We start from the raw sequence: 19,809 nt of genomic DNA, 5'->3' as shown, positions 1-19,809 counted from the left end.
GACCGATTCTGAACGTAGGTACCTATTCGCGCCCTCTTGAAACTCCTACTCCTCCGCCGACCTGACCTGTCCCCTCTGCCTTCCTCGCACACTGCAGTTGAGAAGCGATCCCGATCCCGCGAGCCTGGGAAATCAACGTGACGCCGCGGCGCCGGGGGGGGGGCTTTGCATATATTATGCAAATCCCCCCGAACCCCCCAGCCTCCTCTCCCTCTCTCGGAGCGCGCTGGGCGCCCGCCTCTCGGTCTAGGTGAATAAATTATGCTAATGAGACTCCCGCGGTTCTGGCAGGCGCTTGGAGGCGGCGTGCGCTGTGCAGAGTCCAGAGAAGAGAGCGCGAGGCTCAGGAGTCGCTGCCGCCGCCGCCGCCGCTACTGTTCCTGACAGCCGCTACCGAAGGCGCCTACGCAGCCAGGGGGCTGCAAACACGCTCCGGGGAAAGCAAGAGAACCGCTGCCGCCTCCGCCGTTGCTCGCCGCTTCCTAGGGTCCCCTCGCACTAGGCTTGCCGCCGAAGTGACCCGGGCGCTGCGTAAAGCGCGCCAAGGAAGCCTGAGCGGAGCAACAAGTCTCCGGTCCGCGCCGCTGAGTGGGGAAACCGGGAGCACCTGGGAAGGTTGTCGGGCGCCGCCGCTCTAGGGAGAATATTCCACGGTTGACCGTGTGGGTGGCAGTTTTGGGGGGCGCCCTGAGGAAGCTCGCCATGGTCTTTCTGCCTTGAAAGCCCCGCTCGGCTTTGGCTTGCAGGGGGGTCTTGACTTGGAGTTTATTTTTGTCGCGAGTGGGGGCGCGTGTTCGCGTTTCTGGTGGCGGGCACCTCCGGGCAAAGTGTCCCTCCTCCCCAGAGGAGGAAAGGGGATTTCGCCCTCCGCCTGTGCCAGCAGCAGCTGCCCAGCATGGTGGGGAAAAGCCCGGACGCCAAAGGTCAGGATGCCCACGGGGAGGCCAGCTGCTGGGGAGGACAGCGCTGCTGCTCCAGCAGGACGGCGCCCCCCAGCTCGCTGCTGGCTGCCCTGCTGCTCTCGGTGGCGTCCATCGCTTCCTGCGTGTATCTTGGGATGAAGACCAGTGACCTTCAGGCCAGGGTCTTGGCCATCGAGACGGCCCAAGGGGACGGATCTGCTGCTGCTGCTTCCTACCAGCTGCTGCCCAGCTACTCTTTGGATCAGCTCAATGCACTGATGAAGGAAAACGTGGAGCGGCTTCTGGCTCAGGTGAGGTGGCCTTTGGAGGCTGAGGGTGGTGGGACTCCCAGGAAGAGATAGTTAGCCAGCCACCTCAGGAATGCCTCTCTGTTTACTGATGGAGGCCATTTGCATGCGTAGCCCAAAATCTAAGCCAAAGGCAATAGAAGAAAAGTGCGGGGTTCGTGCAGGCATGCTTTCGACAGAAAGAGAGAGAAACTGGACAAATATTAGGAAAAGTGTGTGTGAAAATTAGCCAAACATTTTTGTGTGGCTGAATGACTTTTAGGACTAAAATTAGCTGGCTTTATTGGGGTAATTTGCGGACAGGGCTCCCCATGGCTTAGCCCTTCAGTTGGCTTTGAATTCTACAGAGACACCCTCTTCATTATTGTTATTCACAGAGAAATAGAATTGTAGAGTTGGAAGGGACCCTCCCGGTCATCCAGCTCAAGCCCCAGAAATGTAGGAATCCTGCCCACAGCCATCCCTGGGTGGGCTCAAATCACCAGCCTTCTGGTTAACAGCCAGACACACTACTTTACAGAGAACCAATAATAATGAAGAGGGTGCCTCTGAGCATGCCTTTCTGTTTTAACATTACAAAGGAAAGAAGCCATACGAACCCCAAACAGGGTGCTGTCTACACAGTCTTGAGCTTTGAGACTAAATAAAGCCTTGGGCAGCAATTGCTTGAACAAGATATTAAAAATCAGGATGGCTGCATTGCTCTATGAACTGTGTTGCTCTGTGCATGGGATAAAGGGACAGTCTTATGAAACCTGGGATAGCTTGGAAAAAAGAGACATCTGTATTGTTACATCAGGACTGTTCCATGTGTATTTCAAAGTGATGCCGTTCCCACTGAATGGTAGAAGAAATCCCTTTTACTTTAGTGTTGTGGCTCTTAAAATGCTTTTACTGAGATCTGTTGGAAGATAAAAATGTTCCAGACTTGAGGCTCAACAAGAACCCATACAGACATGTGGCTGTAAAATGTGGATCCAAGTTTCAATGGGCTGCCAGGACCTGTCCCCAGTGACCATTTGGCAGCAGCCAGAATCCAATTGGCAGCGGCTGCTCCTATAATTGTGGTAGCATTTGACCTTCATATATAAAATATTCATTACTCTCTCATCTCTAATTTACAGATATTCACTCAAACCCAAGTTTTCTGCATTATTTTGTGCTTCACAGATGTGGGAACGGGTGGGTGACTGTGTTCACATGAACAGGTAAAATGTGTGCAAGGTTGATTCAAGTGAAAGCCAGTGTGTGTGTGAGAGAGACTGACCATTTAATCCATTAGCTATTGTAGGGGTGAACAAGTGATGTGAATTGACTGAAATCCAAGTTTAGAGACCGTTGTAACTTAAGTAGGATATTAAACAGAGGTAAATCATAATGCAACGCAGATCCACAGAATGTTTAACACCAGCTCTCTTAATCAGTTTCTCCTGCAAGGGACTAACATGCTGCTTACTGCTTTTTCTATATTTACCTCTCCTCCCTACAGAAGTCCTATGAGCATATGGCAAGAATCAGAATAGCAAGAGAAGCTCCTCAAGAATGCAATTGCCCACCAGGTAAATGGTAGCAGCCTGGACAGTTCTAACTCTGTTTGTGTTTAATGCTTGTAGATGGTTTCTTTGATTAGCTGATGGTGCTGAGGGAAGGTTTGAAAAAGGTTTAACAAGCATATCTCCTGTCTTCTGAAGTTTGAGATTAACAGAGGGGGGAAATGTTAATTAATATAGAAGAACAGCCTTAAACTTCCTAAGTAAAGTTTTACAGAAATAAGTGGAATTTTCTTCCATGTACACAATTTACACAGCTTTAATTTGTGTGCATTTAGCTTTACATGCTTGGCAATTAGGGACAAAAATAAAAAATAAAGAGGAGGTGAAAGGGGGGGAAAGACATCTGGGGGGAAAGACTTTGGCAATCCCACCCACCATTGAAGCCAATGTGTTTTGACTATACACAATCCCTGTGTAAGTTCATAGTCACCTGTAATTGCAATGTGTGTTAATATTTTGCCTCTTAAGTACTTTTAATCTGTGCTGTGTGATCTTAAGTGTGCTTGCCAAAAAATATAATTGCACTGTATTCATTTGGACTCATTCTCTATTAAATTAAGTCTACAGCCACTGGCCTGCAGGTAAGCCCCTTTGAACTCAGTGGCAGGGGTGCCAACTTCAATTAAAAATGGGGGGGGGGGGTAAGTCCTGCCCTGCACAATCACAAAATACGGTGCACCCACCCATCATTTGAATGGCAATGCCCACAAATTCTGTGGGGGGTGGCAGCCCCCCTAAATGTTTTATTGGGGAGGGGCTGAAGAAGTTGGCTTATATGCTCAATGGACTTTCTTCTGAGCAGAACTGTACAGGATTGCACCATGAGCCTGCAATCTCAGGCACAGTTGCTTGGTAGTAAATCCCGCTGGAAGCAGTAGTATGTACTAATGAACAAAATGCATCTGATAAGGCTATAAGGCTGCAATCCTGTTCACACTTGCTTAGACTTAAATCCCATTTAATTCAGTGGAACTTACTTCTAAGTTAATATGCACAGGCTCAAACTGTCAATCCACTTACCGTATTTTTTAAGTATGATGCATTCAAATCAGTGGGATTCAATTCTAATAAATGTATTTAAGAGTGAAGTGTTAGATATGTGACTGAATGTGTAGCAGTGCCATAGCTGTCAAGTTCTTCCTTTTTTAAAGGGAAATTCCCTTATGCTGAATAGGCTTCCTCGCGAGAAAAGGGAAAACGTGACAGCTATGAGCAGTGCAAGCCTTACCGAGATGTTTGTGTTTAACGAGCAGCAGCACACATTCTGACATTCTGTAGTGTAGGATCGCATCTGTGAGCAGTTCTGTGCAGCTGTTTGGCTCTTCTGAAAGGAGCAAGTATGTTAAGTACATCAGACAGTTCAAAAAACAGATCCAAAAATAATTTTAGTGTTTGGTTTCAGTTTGCATTAAATAATACATAAACTTTTGGGTTACTGTTTCCTTACTGTTTCCTTCATCATTGTAAAGGGATATTTTACCAGGTGACTGCATGTCTCCTGCTGTACATTATTATAAGGGATATGAGTTCACTACTGAAATCCATTAACTTCACTGGACATTCTTTGCAAGCAAACCTTTAAGTGGTGGATTCTATGAAAACGGGGTCAATGATTTGTGAAATGTTATTATCCTTGCAGTCTACTATTTTTTTTGAAAAGGCTAGTGCTGCTTAGGTAACTTACATTAATGTTTTTATAAGTTATATGTGAAGTTATGCTGTTTTATGTTGGGCATCTTGAAACTGGAATGTGTTACAGGATGAGGGACTGTTGTAGATATTTATGTAGGGTGCACACCTTAAGCAAAATGCTATTAATTTAAACATTAATGTGGGATAACTATGAGTAAGCCATTTAACTCTCGGTTTTGAAAAGTTGCTGGTTTGCCATTATAACGAACAAAGTATCTTAGCCTGGTAATTAGTACATTAGATACACTTAAACATAAGACCCTTTTACATATATACTCATGTGAAGTAGGCATCAAATGATTACTGGGGAGCAGTTCACGTTCCCTGGGGAAGCATTGGGCATTCTGCCTGGTAACACACACACACACACCCAGCTGACCATACAGTAGTGTGGCCTTTTGTGATGAAACACCAATGCTCATGCTCATGCAGAGGTTTCATGCAACTGGGACACTTGATCGCACAAGTGTCTTCATGGTAGGAAAGCCTGTGCACATGCAGGCTTTTTCACTGCAGATGACCAGGCTAATGTAATGAGTCTGGAGTCAGAGCCAAAAGGAAGGCTGATGCTGGGGGTGTGGGCTGGAAATGTGGTTGTACTCTTCTGTAATTGAGTTATGCATGAAGAGGGCTTTAGAGGATGACTGAACCTTAGAGCTCAGGTTCATTACTCAGAGACAAATCCATGTCTGCCATTGAGTGTATTTTATCAGCAGATATGTGCATTTTTTAAACTGCACTTCAAATATCTTGGGTTATATCTAAAAAGATATATCTGAACAGGCTTGGTTTTCACTGTGATTATTAGTAGTGTAGAGCTCTTTATCGTCTTCTTCAACAGTACTGACGGCTAAACTGGCATTAAATTAAAGAGCTGCTAAGGCTTTGGTAACCATTTTGGCTCTCTAGAACAAAAAGCATGGTGCAAAGGAGGCGATACTATTGAATAACCCAGGAAATGTTCAAAATGTGAAACTCTTCTGCAAACAGAGTAGTCCAAAACAAACATTGGATTATATTACTCCAGCAGTGTTGAGTGGTTTGTATATAATAAAAAGCATGGCTGGTTGTTGCTTTAAATAGCCATGTCTGAAGAAATATTTTCTGCAGGGGTGCCAACTTGAATAAAATATGGGGAGGGCAGGAAAGCCCCACCCCACATAAATGATCACAAGACATGGCCCACACACAACATTTGAATGGAAAGCCCCACCCCTCATAATTGATCACAAGACATGGCCCACACACAACATTTGAATGGCAATGCCCATCAACTTTGCAGGGGGCGACCCCCTTAATATTTTATTGGGGGAGGGGCAAGGGACCTCGGCCCCTAGGATTTGGCTCCTACGATTCTGTGTAACATTAAAACGCACATTAAATTTGTAAGAGCAGAGGTAATGCACAACAACAACTTTTCTTCTTCAGGGGAGATACACAAACATTTTGTCAGGCTTTGGCTAATGCATATGTGTAGCAAAATTTTGAGCTTTTGGTAGGCATGGTTTACTACTTTCTTAAGTGGTATGATCCAACATCCAGATGCATTATATGAAGCTGAAACTCAAATATCATGCTCTCCATGATATTTGTTCCTGAAAATAAACACTATAGTTGCTCCATAAGAATTCCTGATCTACTTTCAAGCTTAGACACAGCCTCTTCATACAACTGCATTTATTACACATGCTGCTTTTCTTCTTTGCTGCCACTAGAGCTCCACATTATACCAACTATTACCTGAGCATCCTTTCTCTTTCTCTCTGTCTTTAGTATTGTGTTCCATTATATTGAAATCGACTGGATTTGTAACACTGGAAGACATAATTCAACATGCTGAAGAGAAGCATGTGTTGAAACGGCATGTGTCAGGGATAGAAAACTTTAAAGATTAGGTGAAATAGAGATTAATAGAATGTGAAATATTTTTAAAGGACTTAAATTGTCGTGGGATGAAAAAAGCAGACCCCACCTTTTGATCAATAGTCACTCTGAAGAAGGTATTGAAGAGTGGTCACATGTATCTCAAAACTTGTAAATTAAATTTTAAATCTCAAAATTGAATTGATCTAAAAATGAAATATTTGAGTTTCCAGGCAGGATAAGAGTTTAGGAAATATTTAAATAAAACTACAACAAACAGTTAAAGATAATCTTATATTGCCACTGTCCACTCCTCATGCCTATTCCCTGCACAAACCCTCTTGCAAATTCGTCAATCAAAGTATTTCATGTGTTCTGAGTTTGCTTGGAAGTTAGGCTTCCATATGGTTACAGATCTGCCTGTTGCATGATCAAATACTTGTACTAGATGCTTGTATTAGCATATCACAAGCCATGCCAGTCTGTGCATCAAGTTAATTCTGACACTGTGTTAGGTCAGGGAGCTTTCAAAGGTAAAAAGAAGTTGGTCAGTGTGTCATAGCTGCTCACCAAACTCAGGCTGAAATCTTTGTTCAGTTATGAAGACAATTAAATGGCTACGAACATGTTGTTAGCCCTAGAAGGTTTATATGAGTCTAAATTTCTGATTGTAGAACAAGCAAGTAGCAGCAACAACAATTTTTGTGGGAAAGGCTGTTGACACCAGTTTGTGCAATGTGACAAAAATGTGACATGTTCAGCCAGAGTAAGAGTTTGAACCATAATGCTTTAAAGTGATCATATGTATCAATTCTCAAATATGCCTTATTCTATCAGCTGTTTTTTTATTATCATGAAGTGGTCAGTTTCAAGATTTATTTAAAGCTCCATAACTTTCTGTCAGCATCACGTGGAAACAGAGCAAGTAGGTCTTGAAATTGTTTATTTAGATTACTGTGAACACAATATTCTATTTTGTGGCCATTGAAATGTTCAGGTAAATATAGATGGAACTCTGGGAACTAGAGTCATTTCATGCCATTGTGGTTTAATTTACTAAATTTATTTATTATCAATTCACACAACGGAACGGAGTCCCAAAGCAATTTACAGGAAACGTAAAATACAAAATTGCATAATAAAACATTCATAAAAACAATACAAATATACTAAAAGTGTTCATACCACCTAGTATGATATATAATTTCTCAAATTGATTCTTTTCTTTAGGACTCCACTGTGGTTTTATACTTTATGATTACATTACTCCAAGTTAGGATCAAAACTGGATTATTTGAAAGGATTCTACAATAGCTGTTGTTGTTGTTGTTGTTGTTGTTGTTGTTGTTGTTGTTGTTGTTGTTGTTGTTGTTAATGTAAGTACTGTGAAATGCTCCTAGCTTCCATGTGACTAGTGACATTCTGCTGGTCCTTTATGACCACTGTTAAAAATAATTTGTTCCATTTTCTCCTTGGCAAACTGCAATCTCCTGGCCATCTAGGAAGCAATCTGATCTCAAACGTTGAAGTGTAGTAAGTGTGATTCTGATTAATGTGATCTAATCACCCCTTGTGGTTCTCCATGGTAGGATTCTGCATAGCCAGAGATAGGTTTCTTAAAGGCTTGGTCACTGAGAGAAGCCAGATTCATGACCTTCTCTGGCTGGCCTGCCAACATGCATGGAATTCCTTTTAACCAAAGGGAGTCTTTGCTTCCCATCCCTTGTCTAGGGTAAATAGGGTTTTCATTTCTTCTTACGAAGAAACTTCTCCAGACTCTGAAATATGGGTTTCCACCAATGATGTATATTTTATTTATTGGCTGCTTTCTTTTCTGCAGTGACGTGCAATGAAGAGTCTGTTTTGATCAAATAATAGTTGGGTCCCCCACCCCCTTTTGTAAGAAGCCATAAGCCTCATGCGGAAAGTCAATTGAAAAAGTCTCTGAGGCTGGAATCCAATGCATGCTTATTAGAGAGTAACCACCATGAACACAGTTCCTAGGAAACATCCATAGAGTTGAATAGCAAATGGTATATATAAATAATGACAGCCATTCATTATTATTATTTTTGCACCATATAGTATGTAATAGATACTAATCTTTTGCCAAATGGAGTTTTATACCTTTGTGTATAAACAAAAATGCTATCCCATTCAGGAATGGGCTGCAACTGGAGTGCGTAGCCTTCAAGATGTTTCATTTCGATTCTTTTCCTCTTGTAGACAAGGCTTTTCTCAAAGACGGAATTATTGTTCCAACTGCCACAATATAATCTGTGTTTCAATCAAAGTTTCAGTTAATGCTGGCAATTAAAACTGCTTCAACTTTTTTAGACTGAAATCCCTTGCCCGCTTACTTGGCTGGAAGCCTCATTGAACACAATGGGACTTAACTCTGAATAAACATGCATAGTATTGTACTATAAACATGTCTGTATGAAGGCTTCATGATGGGTAGAATTCGACAGATGAAAAATTGATTTTTGCCTGCAGTGCAGCTGTTAAAGGCACAGACCTTCTGGTTTTGATAAGGAGTCATCCCTGAGCCTGCTCATAGCCATGAAGGTTTTGGGAGATGGCAACTGAATGTAGGGTGTAAATGCAATCCAATTTCAACATTCAAACCATCTGTTTTGATGTGAAAGGGACCAAATTAGCTTAAGGCTAATATTTCATGCTGATTCAATACTGTAATCAAGTCTACATTAAATGAAAAAATGAATATTTTTAGCAGAGAGAAATGAATGAATTTTAGAAATATTTATTAACATAATAGATATATTTTCCTTCATTACATGGTAATCCAAGGAAGGTTTCCAATAAAAGTTTAGAATTGTAATATGTTTTACTGTATAAAAATACACATAAGATAAATCCAATAAAAACCATTCGAAATAAACGGAATATGTTGACATGCAATTAACAATTTGACAATGACACTATTTTGCTATGTTCTGAAAGGATATAAAAGGGGGGGAACCATTAAACATTATGCTGGGGTAGCCAAGGGGGGGGGGAGAAACAGCACAGTCTTAAGCATGTTTACTCAGAAGTAAGGGCTATTGAGTTCAGTGGGGTTTACTCACAAGCTTGCTTAGGATTGCAACTTTAGTTGGATAAATTCAGTTTTATCCAATAAGGACCAAATGAAACAGGCAGAAAGATTAGTAACTGAATGTAATGTAAGCTCTGGAAGAAGCGTGGAAAAGGACATATCCATAAATCACCAGTGCAATAAATTTATTTTGCAGAAGTGAGGAACTTGGAATCTATTATATATAGAAATGACACTGTCGTAATTGATACCTTTATGTCTGTTTTGGTTGTGCTGAGCTCACCAGCAGAACACCTATTGATTTCAGTGGAAACAATTGCACAGGAAGTTCACCTAGCATATGAACAAAACTTTGAACGTTCTCTCTGTGCTGATGGTATTTGGCAGAAAATAAACAACCTTCAGTAATGAATGTTTGTCTTTTTGAGGGTTACAGCCAGTTTGAAGGGAAGATCCAAAATGTGGGAACACTGACACGGGATGAATCGGTTTGCAGTAAATACTGAAGATTCAGTATGTGATCACTTAGCTTAGCAGCTCTACAAAAAGCTTTTATGGTGCAGGATGAGTAACTTTTTGTAACTTAAAAAAATGGTTTTTTTTAGACTCTGAACTGAAGGGTGATATACCAGTTTGTTTGGCATGTTATTGTTCGGAAAGCTTTCCTTTTCCCATGCCAAGTCAGTTGAACAACACCAGCATTTTCAGAACCCAGCTTGCTATTTCTAGACTTCTTCTTATTACAGTATTAAAGAAGCAGCAACACCTGTGGTTTGAAATGATTTCCAGTCTGTGGGTGCTGTCATCATTCTGAATTGCCTCTTTCATTCTTCTTTCACCATCTGCATCTATTTTGTGCTGCTCCTCCAAGAGTCCCATAGTTTTCCATCTGAAGTGTTTCTCATGCTTACTGTGCAAATTTGCCACGGTGAGGCCATCAAGTCTGCTTCAGTGTTGTTGTGTGAAAATGTGTAAAACCAAGTAAATGTTACAGGTGAGGCGGACTTGAAGTGTTAGCCTGGTATTATCTGTATCCATAGTTTTGATTTAGTTGGCGTTTTGAAGATGCTCCATTAATTAATTTAGCTTGTTGTGGCTCGAATCAGTAAAATGTTTCATTATTTGTCATGATTAATGCCATCAATGTAAGTGGTGCCTTGTAGGGTTTTATAACCTCCGTAATGGGCTGCATGACAGCCAGGAAACTGAAGCTCAAACCAGATAAGACTGAGGCACCTAGACAGGATGGATAGGAGGTTGCCTGCTCTTGATGGGGTTACACTCCCTCTGAAAGAGTAGGTACATAGCTCGGGAGATATTCTTTGTGGTCGTTTGAGGCTCAGGTGGCCTCAGTGACACAGTGTTTTCCATTAGCTTTGGTTGGTGGCTCAGCTGTGCCCCTATATGTACAGGGGCAGCCAAACTCCTGTTGCCCATGCTCTGGCAACCTCTAGGTTAGATTACTGCAATGCTTTATACATAGCGCTGCCTCTGAAGATAACTTAAGCTAGTGCAGAATTCAGCAGCCAGGTTACTCACTGGGGCAAACAGTTTGAGCATACAGTGGTACCTCGGGTTAAGAACTTAATTCGTTCTGGAGGTCTGTTCTTAACCTGAAACTGTTCTTAACCTGAGGTACCACTTTAGCTAATGGGGCCTCCCGCCGCTGCTGCCACCGCACGATTTCTGTTCTCATCCTGAAGCAAAGTTCTTAACTAGAGGTACTATTTCTGGGTTAGCGGAGTCTGTAACCTGAAGCGTCTGTAACCTGAAGTGCCTGTAACCCAAGGTACCACTGTATTAAACCAATCCTGCAACAGCTGCTAATTAATTTCCAGGGCCAATTCAAAGTGCTGGTTTTGACCTATAACTTCTTAAATAGCTCAGGACAGTGGGGAATGGACCAGAACATGGAACATCTGTTTAGATGAGGAGATGGAGAAGAGCATAAGTAGACATGTCATGATTTGGCAACTGGTGTGCATCAGGTTGATGTAGTAATGTTGCTTGGCCAGAAAAATGGTTGGGAAGGAAAAGGAGAGGAATTTTCAATGAACGAAGTCAGCAGGGCCTTTTTATTTCCTTCAAAGGCATTATTTCTTAAGTACTGCAAAGGCTACTTTAATTTTGTTATGAGATTAGGGGCTTACTTAAGGTGCAGTGCTTAACTGGGATATACACAGGGACATAATGTTGATGATGCAATACTATAGCAACACATTTCTAATTTTCAGTGTTCCATAAAGATTGTTTCCTGAGGCATTACAATTAAGGAAGCTCATACAAGAGAGAATAAATCAATTTCAGGGATTAAAACAGGACTGAAATTGATATCAGCAGGGTGTTACTGCTTTATTATGAGCAAAGAGACTGAGCAAAAGAAGAGATGAATTAGGAATTGCAGGAACCTGGAAGGAAAGATCAGTTTCACAAAACAAATGAGGCAATGCACTGTCTGCCTTGCTTGGTGACAGGGCTGTTTCAGTGCTGTTTCTCCTCCCGTTCTTAGATATTAAGTTGTAATGCTGTCCCTTAATTTTATGGGGTTTCCCCCTGTCAGTGAAGATGTTTGCTGAAGTGCAGTAGCATACAGGCTTTTCCTTAATCTGTTTAAGGTTACTCAGCCTATCCGCTACAGTAGAAGTAAATGAGCTTTATTGGCTAAGATTTTAATTCTGTTCGCCATGGGGGACCAATAATGTTGAAAGGGATGATACAGATGACTAAAGATGACCTGATTGAAAGCTTTAGGTTTAGTTGTGGTGTGACACTTGCTGTCTACTGGGAATTATACCCAAAGTAGTTTTGGCTTTCCAGCTGAACTATTTAAAATTTTAAAAGATGATGCTGTTAAGGTGCTACACCCAATATGCCAGCAAGTTTGGAAAACTCAGCAGTGGCCAGAGGATTGGAGAAGATCAGTCTACAGCCCAATCCCAAAGAAGGGCAGTGCCAAAGAATGCTCCAACTACCGCACAATTGCGCTCATTTCACACGCTAGCAAGGTTATGCTCAAAATTCTACAAGGCAGGCTTAGGCAGTATGTGGACCGAGAACTCCCAGAAGTGCAAGCTGGATTTCGAAGGGGCAGAGGAACCAGAGACCAAATAGCAAACATGTGCTGGATTATGGAGAAAGCTAGAGAGTTCCAGAAAAAGTCTACTTCTGCTTCATTGACTATGCAAAAGCCTTTGACTGTGTCGACCACAGCAAACTATGGCAAGTTCTTAAAGAAATGGGAGTGTCTGATCACCTCATCTGTCTCCTGAGAAATCTCTATGTGGGACAAGAAGCTACAGTTAGAACTGGATATGGAACAACTGATTGGTTCAAAATTGGGAAAGGAGTACGACAAGGTTGTATATTGTATCCCTGCTTATTTAACTTATATGCATAATTCACATAGCTGCCAAGTTTTCCCTTTTCTCACGAGGAAGCCTATTCAGCATAAGGGAAAATCCCTTAAAATAAGGGATAACTTGGCAGCTATGATAATTCATCATGCGAAAGGCTGGACTAGATGAATCCCAAGCCGGAATTAAGATTGTCGGAAGAAATATCAACAACCTCAGATATGCAGATGACACAACCTTGATGGCAGAAAGTGAGGAGGAATTAAAGAACCTTTTAACGAGGGTGAAAGAGGAGAGCACAAAATATGGTCTGAAGCTCAACATCAAAAAAACCCAAGATCATGGCCACTGGTCCCATCACCTCCTGGCAAATAGAAGGGGAAGAAATGGAGGCAGTGAGAGATTTTACTTTCTTGGGCTCCTTGATCACTGCAGATGGTGACAGCAGTCACGAAATTAAAAGACGCCTGCTTCTTGGGAGAAAAGCAATGACAAACCTAGACAGCATCTTAAAAAGCAGAGACATCACCTTGCCGACAAAGGTCCGTATAGTTAAAGCTATGGTTTTCCCAGTAGTGATGTATGGAAGTGAGAGCTGGACCATAAAGAAGGCTGATCGCCGAAGAATTGATGCTTTTGAATTATGGTGCCGGAGGAGACTCTTGAGAGTCCCATGGACTGCAAGAAGATCAAACCTATCCATTCTGAAGGTAATCAGCCCTGAGTGTTCACTGGAAGGACAGATCGTGAAGCTGAGGCTCCAATACTTTGGCCACCTCATGAGAAGAGAAGACTCCCTGGAAAAGACCCTGATGTTGGGAAAGATTGAGGGCACTAGGAGAAGGGGACGACAGAGGACAAGATGGTTGGACAGTGTTCTCGAAGCTACGAACATGAGTTTGACCAAACTGCGGGAGGCAGTGGAAGACAGGAGTGCCTGACGTGCTCTGGTCCATGGGGTCACGAAGAGTCGGACATGACTAAACGACTAAACAACAACAAGTTTTGGCTTAGAATTAATACAGTACTTCATCTGGTTGAAATCTGGTTAATATTTGGTTGAAATCTTTTATATGTGGCAGACAGATTTTTAAAGGCAGTTACAGCAGAATCCTATACATGTCTACTCAAAATTAAGTTCCATTGGGTGCTATTCAACTAAGTTTTACTCAGAGTAGACCCATTGAAATTAATGAACCTAACTTAGTCATGTTAATTGATTTAAATGAGTATACTCTGAGTAAAACTTTCTTTCTTTCTTTTTAACCTGGACAGTATCTGATAGTTTTCTGGAGGTCCTTCTTCTGTCTTGGTTAAGAGGAAACCTATTTTGAAGTGCTTCTGCCCATCATTGCTAATGCATTCATGTAACACAAATAACTCTGGTATGCAAATTGCCCTTATCTCAAGAACAGCCATACATGGTGGAGACAGACACAATATAGTACTTAGTCTGCCTGCTGCTGATCATGCTCAGGAGTTGAAGTGGATCTGTTATTCTGTTTAGCCTAATCAAGTACTATTAATAGCTCTTGGATTGGGAGTAATGGGTCCATGATTGTTCAGGCTCTTTGGGAAAATTCATTTTGGCATTAAAGAGCATTTGTTTCCAGCTGAAGGCAGATTTCCCCTCCCCAATAATTTTCTTTCTTTCGGGTGCCTGAGCATCCCTCCTCTGACTGCATTCAGTGTTCTTTACACTGGGGTGCATGTAGGTCATTACAAAGAGGGTTACTCACATCCCTTTCTTGCATTGTGGCCAGACACACTAACCTTTTTGTTAGGCCACGATTGGTCACTTTGGCCTAAACCTTACGAAACCTCTCTGAGCAGAAAGAGCCTTGAGAGGAACTTTGTGTGTGATACACAGACACCAGTTCAAAGTCTGGCAGGGATACTATGGCATTCTGTGAGAAGGGGCTTGAGGGAGAAGGGGGAGGCTTTTCAGAGTGAATAGACAGATAGTTTTTGCCACTTGAAATCATACAGGAGGTACAATGGCTATACCACTTGCATCTTTGCCATGTGGGTTTGCAAGGCTTCTACATGATGGGAATACACACTTTGGATAGCCGTAACAGTGAGACATTTGCTTGTTACTGCTGGTCTTTTCTTCTTCTTTGTGGTGAGAATAGGACTTCCCTTTTTATGTGATGAAAGAAGCTTTACTCAAAGAATAATTTCATAAAGGGTGTTATTGTATGTGTATATATATATATATTTAGTGTGTGTGTCACACACACACACACACAAATGCTTACCTTCTGTGGATTAAACTAATTTTGTATTTGAAATACAATCCAAAGTTTACAGTAAGAACAAATAATTCTGAATCCCCTTGGTATTGTGTAGTGTTATAATTAATTGTTTGAATTATGCTTATGGATAATGGTCAGAATAGATTAAAGTTTTAGAGGAAATTTTAATTATGTGCATATTATGTCAACAAAGATGGTGTAGAGGAACAAATTACAAGTAATGTTAAAAAGTAAGGAGTGATTGCACATTGCACTGAAGCCAGTTGCTCTCTGCTTTTGCAACTGTAATATTTGAAAACATTTCATTTTGTGATTTAGTCTGCTTACTTTTCATATATTTGCGCAATATATGTTGCCATGTTTTAAAGGATTAACAGTGCAATGTTATATGTGCCTCCTCAAAAATAAGTCCCATGGAGTTCCCAGGTAACTGGGTATAAGATGGCAATCATAAACTACATTATGCTACATGGGTGGGGCATGGGGGAAATTACATTTTACTCTAATTCTAAATTATCATATTATGGGGAATTCTACCCCACACTTCAGACAAATTCTGAGGTTGGTTTGCAAACAATCAGAAATAAAAATGAACAAACATTGTGTGATATCAAAATATGTCATAGACCCATTGAAATCAAAGGACTTCCAGTGAGTTTAATTTTGAGTGTGCCTTATTTGAATATCACCCTATATATTAAAAGATAATAACATAAAATCAGCAGCACAGGTAAAGCCAGGGGGGGAGGTGGTGGAGTTTTTTGCTTGGCACTGAAATAACATCAAATGGATGCCTGATAAGTCTCTTTGGAGAGCAACTCTCCAAACTCTGGGTTAGCAGGATGGACAACAGGAGCATGCTGCCACCAACCTGGAGCTCCCCTAAACTAGCTTCAACCGCTTCCATCCTGGTGAATGCAGCATCACTGCTGCTGCCCCCTCCCCACTGATGTCACAAAAAAAGCAGTTTCCCTGAAACTCCCCTCTATCTTTCAGAGGATAGAGAAGAGCCTCCGTTGAGCATATTAGTCTTGAGTGTATAGACAGGGACATGTGGGGATAGGTGGTTCTTCAGGTACCCCACTTCAAACTCTTAATTTGATTTGTGAGAAAATGAAATAAAAGCTGAGGAGGGCCTATGCATTTCCTGTCTAATCAATATTTTAATCTAGTAAGAGATGTAGGTTATGTCTCACAATTGGTAATATATATGGTTAATAGAATCTTTATACATTTGTTTTGTACGTCTGAAGTCCAAAAATGTGACTCTTTCTTCCTTGATTCATTGCACATTTCTGAACAATGATCGGTAATTTCATTGAGAACGTCTGTTGGAAAGCTCAGCATCATGAAGATAAATTAGGATGTTTGTAGGATTTCTGGTGATTATACTTCATCAAAAGTAATTATCTGTTTCCTTAGTGACCTTCCTGATCAGTTCTTTCCCTCTTCCCTACTGCATAAAAAATAAATAACATCAGATTGCTAGTACCGTATAAATAGTTCAGCATCATTTTACTGCTGAGTTTGCTCTTTATTTTACTAACGAGCTAAAATGAAAAATAAAAATAAAATTGTGACCAGGTTTTAGTGCATCATGCAAAACTAGTATAGAAGCAAGATGCCAAAACAGAGGCACAAACTGTCATTGAAAGTAATTATGCTACTTATGAATGAAGAAATCTTACAGGAAGTTGGGTCTTTGGTGCATAGAAGTCTTTACAAAAATTGACCCTCTAGTCACAAAAGTAACTAAAATATTTTAAAGAATTCTTTATTTGGAAAAATAAAATAAATTTTACACCAGGACATTCAAACTTGAAGTGTGCATGTCATGATACAGTTTTTGCTCCTAGCTAAAGGCACAGAGGTCTTCTGTATGTCCATCCTTTTTGGGGGTAGTATATTAGGAGGCTGGATAGATGCCATGGAACCACCCTCCCCTTGTTTGCCTGTGTGAGATACCATGTTCTTATAGCCCCAGTTATTGGAGCAGGGTTGATATTCCTGGTGAGAACTTCAACTATTTGGTACATTTTAGCATGTGTTTTACAATACACTCAGGGTGGATCTACATGCAGGAAACCCCCCCCCCCACTATAAATAAGTCAGAAATTAAATCATTATAACAAAAGGGAAAAAATGCTATGTAAAAATTGCATAGATTTTTTTATTTTTTATTTGCTCTCTGGCATCATCTGGTGTTGTATGTTGATAACGAATTCAAAACATTGTTATTTGACTAATGTAGCTGAGTCCTCAGTAATTTGGGAAACAGTTTAGCTTCTTATTGATGCTTATTTTGTTTTATCAGTGTCCAAATATATAACTTCCCAAAGATACTTTAAACAGCCTATGGACATATTTCACTGTTTGAATTGTCTGTGTTTACGTATAGTGTTTCCCACTAATAAAGGAAGATCAGTTACCTGCTTTGAAATGGTAGCAAGTGCTGGTAATTCATACTTTATAAGACCCTTTAGCCATAGAATTATCCTTTTCTGATCACTGAGATTCTCAGGGAAGTCTCTGTTAGCAGTATCCCATGGTTAAGATGCATGGCTTGTAACTACCAAAAGGAGTGCGTTCAGTGATTTGGGCCCAATCCTTTGGCATTCCCTCCCTCCCAAGATTAGGCATGTTCCCTTCCTGCTGAACTCTTCAGATGCTTGAACACTTTCCTATTTACAGGGATTTCAATGTTGTTTTCTGTTTCTAGGATTAATTTTAATGATTCTCATTCTTTGTATTTTCTGTCTTTCTTTTTTTAAGCAAACTTGATGTACTGGTTGCATGCAGGTGTAATATTTTGATTGCTATTTTTAAAATGGAAAAAGTTGTTGACATCTTTTAAAACAGTGTGTGTGTGTGTGTGTGTGTGTGTGTGTGTGTGTGTGTGTGTGTGTGTTTTTAAAAAGAACAAGCTGGCTAGATCTGTCAAGACCATAGATGAGAAAGTCCTCAAATCAGCTTTTTACTCCTGGATTGGTAAGGTGATGGCCACTTAGAAATTCTGAATATTCAGTGGTAGATAAATACCTGGAGGGACCCAGGTAGTGCTGTGGTTAAACCACTGAGCCTAGGGCTTGCCAATTGGAAGGTCGGTGGTTCGAATCCGTGTGACGGGGTGAGCTCCCGTTGCTCGGTCGCTGCTCCTGCCAACCTAGCAGTTCAAAGGCACGTAAAAGTGCAAGTAGATAAATAGGAACTGCTACAGCGGGAAGGTAAACGACATTTCCATGTGCTGCTCTGGTTTGCCAGAAGCGGCTTTGTCATGCTGGCCACATGACCTGGAAGCTATACGTCGGCTCCCTTGGCCAATAATGCAAGATGAGCGCGCAACCCCAGAGTCGGTCACGACTGGACCTAATGGTCAGGGGTCCCTTTATCTTTACCTTTTAAATACCTGGAATAAACAATTAAATAAATAACACAGCTGCCGGAGCAAATTAGTGGACTTTAATGCTAGGTTCCTGAAAACACTTCATTGATTTGCAATTAACCACTGAAATCTATACGGTTTCCAAGAAAATGGGTGCAATCCACTGAGAATCTGTTGCTCAGTAAAAGGGTCTGTATTAATGGAGGGGAGAGGTCTTTCCATGACTACCGTACTAGTCATGATGTCTATATGATAGTTCAAATGCAGTAGACATCTGAATATCAGTTGCCAGGGAACAGCAAGGCATTGTTGCCCTCATGTCCTGTGCTGGACTTCCATAGGCATCTGACTGTGAGAAACAAGATGCTAGACTAGGTAAGGAGTTGGTCTGGTCCAGCAAGGCTCCTTTTATCATCTTAGTATGAATAGAAATGGTTTCCAGTAGCATAAGATGTTCCTAGAGGATCCCAATGAAAATATGTTCAGTTGGCAATGTTAAGTCTGATTTGGGCATTAATGGTTCAGCTCTGTAGTTGGGGTTGCTTATCCAAGGAAACTTCAGCTAGTGCAGAATTCAGAGGCCAGGTCTGAGCATATTACACCGATCCTGGTCCAACTGCACTGGCTACCAATTAGTTTCCGGGTCCAATTCAAAGTGCTGGTTTTGACCTATAAAGCCTTAAATGGCTCAGGACCGCAATACCTCAAGGACTGCCTCTTTCCACATGAACCTACCGGGACCCTGAGATCATCTTCTGAGGCCCTCCTTCATGTGCCTCCTCTTCAAGAGCTGCGGAGGGTAGCAACACGAGAACAGGCCTTCTCTGCAGTAGTTCCCCATTTGTGGAATGCTCTCCCCAGGGAAGTTCACCTGGCGCCTTCATTACACACCTTTAGGCGCCATGCAAAAACATTCCTTTTTAACCATGCCTTTGGCTGATCTGTTTGATATCCCATATCCTTTAAAAATGTGGCTGTTTTCTGGGTGTGCGTGTGTGTTATTGGGTTGTTGTTTTTATTCTGATTATATATGTTGTGATCTTTTCTGTGAACCACCCTGAGACCTCCGGGTATAGGGCAGTATATAAACTCAATAAATAAAAATAAATAAAATAATAATAAGGACCAGGTGCACAGTTTGGAGGTGCTCTTAAAACTGGCTTTGTTCCTGGAAGTTTAGGTGGCACCTATAGCTAAGCCTTAAACTAACTTAGGTTGCTGTGGCAACCGTGCCGCTTCTTGAGTATCATAATCTCTAAGGAGAGTTATTATTTTGGTGATTGTATTCTGTGGGTTGCATCTAGCGTTGCAACAGAGGAATTTTGCTAGTTCAATAGAACATCTCTTTCTTCTTCTGCTCCTCCAGTGCACCACAAACACCCTGGAGCTAATTTTGAGGGGGCAGGGGGAGCTCAAGGGGACAGAAGAGGAAGAGGAGGC

At 41.4% G+C, this 19,809-nt stretch overlaps 1 protein-coding gene across 1 annotated transcript in view; it reads left to right on the top strand.

Moving 5' to 3' along the window:
* The first annotated feature begins 361 nt into the window (after window positions 1-361).
* Window positions 362-19,809, top strand: part of COL25A1 (collagen type XXV alpha 1 chain) — a 269,550-nt gene continuing 250,102 nt past the window's right edge. The window contains exons 1-2 of the mRNA XM_060278497.1: window positions 362-1,213; window positions 2,700-2,769. Of these exons, the coding sequence (XP_060134480.1) occupies window positions 896-1,213; window positions 2,700-2,769 (388 nt within the window). The 5' untranslated portion in view covers window positions 362-895. The remainder of the gene's footprint in view (window positions 1,214-2,699; window positions 2,770-19,809) is intronic.

This window comes from Zootoca vivipara, chromosome 9, assembly GCF_963506605.1.
Source record: "Zootoca vivipara chromosome 9, rZooViv1.1, whole genome shotgun sequence".
Taxonomy (NCBI): Eukaryota; Metazoa; Chordata; class Lepidosauria; order Squamata; family Lacertidae; genus Zootoca; species Zootoca vivipara.
Note: the sequence above shows the minus strand (reverse complement) of the source record. Positions and strands in the feature narration are given on the sequence as shown.